This window comes from Chaetura pelagica, unplaced genomic scaffold (assembly GCF_000747805.2).
Source record: "Chaetura pelagica isolate M959 unplaced genomic scaffold, ChaPel_1.0 scaffold147, whole genome shotgun sequence".
Lineage (NCBI taxonomy): Eukaryota > Metazoa > Chordata > Aves > Apodiformes > Apodidae > Chaetura > Chaetura pelagica.
The window spans coordinates 3,138,779-3,147,789 of NW_009954194.1; the positions used below are offsets into that span (position 1 = coordinate 3,138,779).

At 39.2% G+C, this 9,011-nt stretch overlaps 1 protein-coding gene across 1 annotated transcript in view; it reads left to right on the forward strand.

The window, feature by feature from the left end:
• Nucleotides 1-7,463: 7,463 nt before the first annotated feature.
• The window catches only part of SLC2A9 (solute carrier family 2 (facilitated glucose transporter), member 9), a 95,690-nt gene continuing 94,142 nt past the window's right edge, over nt 7,464-9,011 (forward strand). Inside the window, exon 1 of the mRNA XM_010003105.1 lies at nt 7,464-7,526. Within this exon, the coding sequence (XP_010001407.1) occupies nt 7,464-7,526 (63 nt within the window). The remainder of the gene's footprint in view (nt 7,527-9,011) is intronic.

Consider the following 9,011-nt stretch of genomic DNA (forward strand, 5'->3'; position numbering starts at 1 on the left):
AATCGTGGGAATTTTAAAAGCATTCTCCAGTGTTCAATCAAAAAACCCCTAGACACTGGGTATTCTGCTTGCTTTAGGATTAAGTGTAAAATTCCCACCCTAGAAGGACTTAATTTGGGGGTGTAATCTTTCTGTGTAACAAGTGTTACTTTAAGTATTCCCTTTCCTCCTGGAAGGAGCTTGTGCCCAGGAGCAGCTCTGGTCTTAGCTCAGGGCATGACCTTACAACATAAAAGCTTTTACTTGTCAATATTTAATTCAACATTTACTAAATGGCAGGTGGGTGCTAGGCTGACTTAATTGCAAATAACTTGGCAAAGATTTAACTAGCTTTAATCTAATGTTGCAAGTAACCTTAGCATAATGGTAACATTACATTCATGGCTAGTAAGATTTTTCCTAAATGATGACATATCAGACTTACGTGTAAATGCGAGAAAATGGTTAAAACAACCCTAATGGCCAACACAACAAAGGCTAATTATTAACCATTTTTTCCTTCAAAGAACTGGGAAATACTCAGCTGTAGCTGATGCAAGGCACTCTTATGTTATAATCAGGAAAAACTATTTTTAAGTAATAAATATCCTTTTTCTGCGTTTTTTTTTCCCTTCCACCTCCTGATCTGTTACACCTGCTTGTACTGACACCCATGTAGTAACTCAAGTTGCTAAGTCTTTAAGTAACTTAAAAACTTTGATATATATATATATATTTTATTTAATTTACCAAAAGACTGCTGAATAGAAATGGTTGATGTTCTGGGTTTTCTCAAAAACTACGGTTTGAGCAGTGCAAGAATGCAATACATTCCCATCAAGGACATGCAGCCATGAAAGACACCAAATTCCAGTTATGAGGAATTTGAGTAAGAAGCTAGATATTCTCACCTTCACTAACATTGTATGCATATGCTTAATTTACCTATTAGGTTTAAAACTAAACTGTATACTAATTCTTTGCTATATCAAGGCAGTTTACAGAACTAAAATCTAAGCATCAGTTTGGTTTACCAGTTTGAGACTGAGTTTCCGAAGGAACCTACCTGTGTGGAAACCAAATACATATTTATGTGGGACTGAGCATTCACAAATGGAGTTATAGATATGGTATGTGCTTGGGTTATCACACGTACTCTGGTTTCTACTCCTAACAATGAAAAATACATCTTGAACCTGAAATTAAAATTTCAGACTTCTCTCTAAATATTCAGTTGGTGAGTTTTCAACTTCAGCTTGTTTGTAAAGATCCTCTTTTTTTTTCTGGTGTGTTTAAATTTCAGTTTAAAATGTTTTGATTCTTTCATGTGTGGTATCTAAGCAATTCTTGTTTGTCCCCTTTCTTGGTCATCACTGTGTAAGTTGCCCTTGAGATGGTTTCTTTGTATCTTGTTCAAGTCGATACAGACCAAATTTATAAACTTGAATCTAAATCTTCAGAAAACTTGGATCAGAGAGGTAGCTTTGTTTAGTCTGCAATTAAGTCTAGCATGGAGTGGGCCCCTCTTCAATAATCATTGAATTCAAGCTTTTTGAGTAGGTTCATCTTCCCAAAGCAGACTTAGCCATGTATATCTGGGTTTATAATGTGGCAGCACCAGCTTTATAGCCTTTTCTTGCTTATTCTCCTATCTTTATGCTGAGCAACAAGTCCTTTTCACAAATGACAGATGCTATTACCAGTAGTGCATCTTGCCTTTAGATGTCACAAACCTAATCACTTTTAAAGTATTCCAAAGTTGTAAAGATTTTAGTTAAAATGTAGATTATGTAAAATGTAGCAAGATCATTGTAACACCTGTGGTATGTAGGGCTAAGGTATAAGACTTTATTTTTTTTTCCTGTTAATTATGAAATATTGGATGACAAGTTTTAGACACACTTAGATAAATGTATGTGAAATGATCTTATGGAGAACTCCTTTCCTGTCACCCTCTAAACTGATGTTTTCATTGATTAGCATCTTGTAACCATAGAAAGATACCTACATTTAACTGAAGAAATTTTGATGGTAATATTTTTCTGGAACTTCACTGAGATTTATGCAACAAGGTTAAAAATTATCCAGGACAATCATAATGTGAAATACAAACTAAGCACCACATGCCCAATAACGCCATCTTCCTTAAGAACAAGATTACTTCAAATCTCAGCCAGAATTTATAGTTTCAGCCAACTCTGTACGCTTGCCTCTCTACCTGAAGCATCTTGGGTAGCTTAGCATCTGCAAGCTTACAGATAAACCAATTAAATTAGCCTTTAAGGTCCTTGAGGGAATGCTGATGAGCCTAATTTGACATATATTGGCTTTTCAGACAAAACAATACTCATACCAGCAGGGAAAAGCCAGAACAGACTTAACAGTGTTCTTATCTCTGCTTAGCTTTGAGTTGTAAGGAAATAATAACAAAAGCAAAATCATAACTGCTACGCTGGTTGTCCTGACCTGTGTCTTGTTTAAATTAACACTGATATGAAGTTCATCTCTGTGACACATAGCCAGACTGGCAGATAAGGTAAATCTTTCCACAAACCACTGTGTTTTTTGTTACTGTACGATATGTCTTGTCCCAGCCTTCCAAAACATTGCAAAGCTTTTGAAACCTCCTGACAAGGACCACACACTGTCTCTCTCCCATGAGTACTGGACCAACACATCACTGTCAAAAGCCATTTACAGCACATGGAATGCTGTGGGTGTTCCTCCACCTGGTCACTTGTAACGGGGTAAGAGTATATGAATGCAAGTCCTAGCCTTAGGCACTTGCATTTCAAATGTCTGTAGATTCAAATGTGGGAAGCAAAGCTTTTTCACATTTTGTGGAAACTGAAACAAAGACCTCTTGTATGGTATTGCAGCCATACAAGGCAGTTTGCTTTCTATTGGATAGGAAAGAATTTTGAGTGAATTCCAGAGGAAGCGTCATACTATTCTTTGGTTTTACTGTTAATTATTTATGACTTCTGATAAGGTATAAAAGAGTTAAAGCTGTCTCTGAATTGAATTCAACTATTTAACCTGTTTCAGAGAAGAAGGCTTCTATAGCAATCCTGAAAAAGGCTGCTTCTGAACTGCACTGAACTTCAGGGATCACTGGAAGTGAAGAATACTTTGGATAAGTGGTGAGTAGCACCTAGGGATTGGACTTGATACTTCAGACCAGCTTCTTAAATTTGGCATTGTTCTCAAAGGGTTGACTTGGGGAAGGAGAAATAAGTTTATCTTAGTGTAAACCAATGTTACAAAATTTGTAAATAAATAATTTCCTGTTCTAGTCAGGTACTCAACTTCTATGTAAGCAGTCGTTAACCCTGAATTCTGGTTTTCTCTCCTAGTCAATAGACTTCTATCATAAATTTCCCCCCTCTCTCCCAGTTTATATTTAAAGAACCAGAACACTTTCTATTGAAAAGGAAATTCGGTCTTCCTCGTTCTCAATATAAGAGATCAGATTTTCACTTGTATGAAACACTGAAATCCAGATACAATAACTCATCATCTTGTAAAGACACTTAGGACTGATACTACAGATAAAGATAAAAAGAGACAGGCATTTTTTCAAAAACTGTCAACTGCTTATTTGCAAGAACAAGTATTTCTGGAAGCTGAGGTATCTACAGTATTTGAGATTAACTCTTGCTAAATGGTTCTGCACCATAGGAATGCTCTGTGACAAATTAAAGTCAGGCCATGCCTGACTCGAGCAATGTTATTTTTATATTGTGACTGTTTGACATTTTCCATAAACAATATAAGCAGTATTGACTCGTTCAGTCCCACTTGCACAAGAACAGATGTAACTTAACAAAACTACTTGAAAAAATAATCCCTTCAGTTCTTAATGGACTTCCAGAAAACCTATTTTAACCAGATAGTCATGTCACTTATCAGGGTCTAATACATAAATTGTTCCTGATTTGAGGGACACAAACTTGAAATGGATTCTTCACTTTGCATGCTCTGATAAATCTTTTCATTAATTGGTGGTAGATTTCTTCCGTGTGAGTGTGTATGTGTGATTGATGGCACCAGGGGAGGAGCACATTCAGTGAGGTACATGCCATAGACCAGTGACAGAAACATCTAGCTGGAAGCACAGGAAACTCCTCAGATTAAGTCTGCTACCTTGCAAGGATGGCTCCTTTACTGAGAGGCACAAGTGGTCATCCACAGAGAATTTCAGCTGTGAGTTGAGTGGAAAAAGGTAGCAGCAGTAGCTCTAAAGAGCACAAGCTATGGGATAGGACTGAAATTCAAAACTTTTCTCCTCTAGCCTCTTTTACTAGAGTTTTAGCATTGAATCAATACAAGAACCAACCAAAGGCAGGTAGGTACCAAAGTACCTACCTGTTTCCCACACAGTGCAGAAAGGAACCCAGGTTCTCAAGTTGGACATATTTGCCTTCCCAAAGGCAAAAATTATCAGATGTCAGTCTCCTATCACCCAATAGAACTTACTGAATCTCTTCAGGTTATTTTTACACTGTATTGTCCAAAGCTTTGTGATTTACACCTTATTGCATTGATGTCTCTCTTAGTGTTTCTTTTTCTCCTTTTAAATTGAAGAAAACTATTCTGTAAAGCAATCCCTGAGAGGCTGTGCTGATTTATAAGTGCATTTTGTTAGCTGAGAGCTGGACTTCCTTGTTTTTCCTGTGCATAGTAGTGCCATGTTGACACAGACATAATATTTTTATGGAGGTAATATATTTTGCACTTGGGAGGCAGACATGGAAGCTGTATGCCCATCATGAGGAATTTGTCAGCAGAACCTTTTATATTGTAGAAAAACTTCCTGAAGTTTGCTTGTGTTATGCCTTGGTTGAAGTGACTGGCAGGTTGGTATAAGTCCAGATGACCTGAACAAGATAGCAAATAGTCCCTGACTGGGCTTTTGGCCCAAACAGTGCTTTGCATTCAGACTGGAGAACAACAACAACTGACCTATTCTAGGTCTTATACTCTTCTTTCTTTGGTGTTTGGTTGGTTCTTGTTTTGTCATTTGGTTTTTTTTCCTTAGTAACTGTGACTTATTACTCAGCTTTTCTGAGATGGTCAGCTCCTTGGTGTTTTTGTCATCTAACATAACAAATATGGCTGTTTAAAATCTGAGTTCATCTGAAACTGCTCTCTTTGCATATTTGATTTTTGTGAACATGACAGGTTTCCAATAGCTTTTGTTTTTCCTGGCTGCATGTTTGATAGAAGTTCAAACCCAAACCTGCAATGGAAGGTGCCCCCTGGCCTGACATAAATGAACCTTTCCTGATTCATGGGTCAGCTCCTGACTAACTGTACAAGCCAGGGAGTAGACAGATCTAATCTTCCATGACAAAGAGCAAATAATTAATTCATATTTCTGGACCCACAGTTTAAGCAACTTACCTGATACTGTGATATGAACTTCAGGGGAAAGGAATACATTTTTCCACCCATCTGTTGAAACTTCTCAGTGAATGGCCACTAGTGGCAGCATTGCAAACCTCAGGCTTTAATTCCCCTAAAGGGAATGTTACTTTATATTTTTGTCAGACACTGCAATGTGAAGACGAGGTTTCTGCTTGCTGTAATGATGTCTCTCTTCCCTGGGTGCAGGTCAACAGGACTGCAAAAGTAACATTGACAAATCTGTGCAGGATTTCAGTGATTTCTACTCCCTCCTCAGTTCAGATTTCTTATTCTTTGCATCACATTTGATGTCTGTCCTGGATATAATAACATTCATTTTTCTACAGTGAAAAAGGTATGTTAAAAAAAGTTGTAAAACTAGGGTTACCCAGAATATTGGAAACCAGTTTAATACAAACCCTTCTGCAGATGGTGCCCTGTTAGCAATTAAACTTTGCAGGCACAACAGGCACATCTTAAAAGTGTTCTGAAGATTGCTCAAAGAACAACAGGGAGGATTCAGCCATATTGAAAAGAAAAAATGGTGAGGGAGGGCAAGCACAAGTTATTCTTGCTAGTAGCTTAGCTGTGAGGTGATTGCCTCTTCAGATGCTCAGCAGACTGTTTCACCGAGCCTGTGCTGTTTCTGTTGCAGTGCTATGTCCCACCTACTCTTTTCCTTGTAGGCTCTTGAACTCCAGTTTGATCATGCATTGTTCATGCATGAGGTTCTGTAAGAACCTTAATGAATTTAATTATCTACCTTATCCATATATGAAATAGCATATATCATGTGAGTGCTGCAGTGAGCAAGTCTGACATTTTTGGTATGCTTGTGAAATGAGCAATGGGACAGGTGAACTGTTTGAGACTAAGCATCTCTCACAAAGTAAAATACGTTTGCCTTGAAAGCTCTTTTTTAAGAATAATTTAGCAGGAATTGACTCGAGCTTTTTGCATCAGAGGGAAAGGAATTGTTCATGGGGTTTTTATACTGACTGTACTGGGAGGTAGGTAGGCAAGAGGTAATTTTTCTGGCTTTTGTACTTTTGGGATGCTGTCACATCTCTAGTCTCTCTTGCTTAAAAGCTCAACCTGATTTCTTGGAACAATCTGAAATAATGGCCTCTGAAATTATCTGAAATAATTGCCAATGGCAATACTTCTATCAGACAGAACTTATTCTTTGATAACCTCTTGTACTGATGTACAATTTCCAGTATGATTCCACTCCAACTTGCATTCAAGACTGGATCTAACATTACAATAATGTCCAAGCAAGCAGAGTTCTTGAAATCCACTGTCACCTCAAGATGTTGGGATAGAAGTACCTAGCAATCCACATTCCAAATTTACTAAACAGTGACAGACTGACCAAGACAATACAGTGAAGCACAGTGTAAATAGCAGCTAATGCATTGTCTCTGAATCCCCAGAAATCATGTTAGCTTCTTAAAAAAAGGATGATTGAAATGTCCTTTAACACTACTAAAGCACATAAAGCTCTGTTCAGTCAAGATTTTTCTTCACAGAGCAGTAAATAAATGGATATCTCCTTTGCAAATACATTCAGGCAATGTCCCAACTAAGGTAAGGTCTAATAATCATTAGAGTCACACCACCAATTAATCCAAATATCCTGGCTTCAACCCAGCCATAGTCATGTAGTTCCACCTGACTGTTTAAACTCCTTTTGTAGATGCAGTGGACAGGTGCCTCTATTCTAAGTCACAGTGCATCCACTGCAGGGCCTGATGCTGTAGTTTTTTTCCTCTTCATGTTTTATTTGCACTAGGAACTACTCTTCCTGCTCCAAAGAGCATTCTGCCCTCTGAGCAGGCCACTTAAACACAGTTAACATTATTTTTTTGTTGCTTTTAACTGCATTCAGTTTGGTGCTGCTGTGCCTTCCTAACCAAGGGTCTGACTTTTGAAGGAAGCAGCTGGGCTTCTTTTTCAAGTCCTTCCTGTGTCAGATTTATGGTTTTATAGCATAAAAAATAAATTGTCTCAGCTGAACAGTACCACAAGTTTCCCTCTTTTCTTCCTCAGTTTTTACCTAACAAGGTATCAGCATGGAGAGCAAACATCAAAGCCATGGTGAGATCAAAGAGGAAAAAGCTGTGAAGAAAAAAAAGGTAAGTGAATTCATCAGACCTTCTGTTAATATATTTGTTTAGGCAAACCATTCTGGGATTATCTGACTTTAGGATGGGTTAAAGCTCCACTTTCATGGGAGGGACTCGGTCATATAGAACAGTGGTAGGTAATATTCCAAAGGAAATTTTTGGAAGGATGTATTCTGTGGAAAAAAAAAAGCTTTGACTTTTGTCTCTGACACCTTTCTCCTACAAGAATCTGCAAACCTGTGTATTCTTCCCCTTTTCCCCTTCTGCTCTGACATGTAAGAGAGAGCAAACTGATGCTTCTTTCCATGGGAGTATGGAGATTTGGGCAAGGGGAAGCTGCCAGGGTGAAAATTTGAGGGGTATAGAGAATAGAACGTCTTTAATGTCTGTGACTTACTAACAGCAGTCGTAAAAGGTCAAAAATGCAAACATGTCAAGGTGAGAATTTATGTACATATTAATCACATCAGCCATGTTATTTCTATCTGGGTGTGAACTGAACTACTTGCACTGTCCTATGTAAAGTGAAACTGAATACAACACTGGTGTCTGACTCGTCTGAAGTACATTCCATCTATTTTAGAGATCTGGTTCTCCTAACTTGACTTTTTCACTGCTTATGACCATTCAAAGAGATTATAAATGATGTCCAGATCATCTGTCTCAGCTGACATTTCTCACTATGCACGATCATTTTACATGTTAATGAGTAGCATCTGGCTTTTTATTCAAACACTGCTAAACTTGATCTGAGACAAAAACACTTCAAAGTTGCTGCATCATAAACTGCTTTCAGACCCATAGTGTTTTATGGTGTTACTTATTGTGTCTTTGAGAGCTCTAAGCTTGTGGTTGAGGTGTGCAGCATGTCAGAAGGGCAAACAGCACAGGTTTACACTAATATTGACTGTAGTCATGTGGCAATAGCTCCCAGATGCTCTTACTACTGTCCCATGGCCAACTAGAAGGTGTAGTTTAACCCTCAGCCGTTAAAAATCCACATGCTTGCAAGTAGATACCTTCAAAAGTAATAGCTGAAAGCTTTTATCTTCAGCAGGTAGCATGTCTCATCACCATCTGTTACACAGCAATAGGGTGGTGTGTGGGATACAAACCTCCTAAGGCTGTGGAAACATCCGTACACCCTGTGGTTAAACTTTCCAGCCTTGGCAACAGGGGAAAAACTCTTCCCCTCCTGGCTCCAGCGCTTTGCTGACAGGAAGGCAGCGCAGGGGGTCCAGACAGCACCCGCGGCACTGGTACCCCCTGCAAGCCGTGCTCCCCTGGCCCACTCGGCTGGTGGGCTGCGCTGAAAACCGAGTGGTGACATTTCCCTGCCCTGCTAGATAATCCCCCGCTGAGGGCAGGGGCCCGCCGGGACACCGCACGCCCGTTCCCTGGAGTTCTGTGCGAGCACGCAGACAGACGAGCGCAGGTTCCTCCATCCTCCCAGCCCTGCCCGCAGCCCCCGCAGCGAGCGCCAGGCACTGCCTC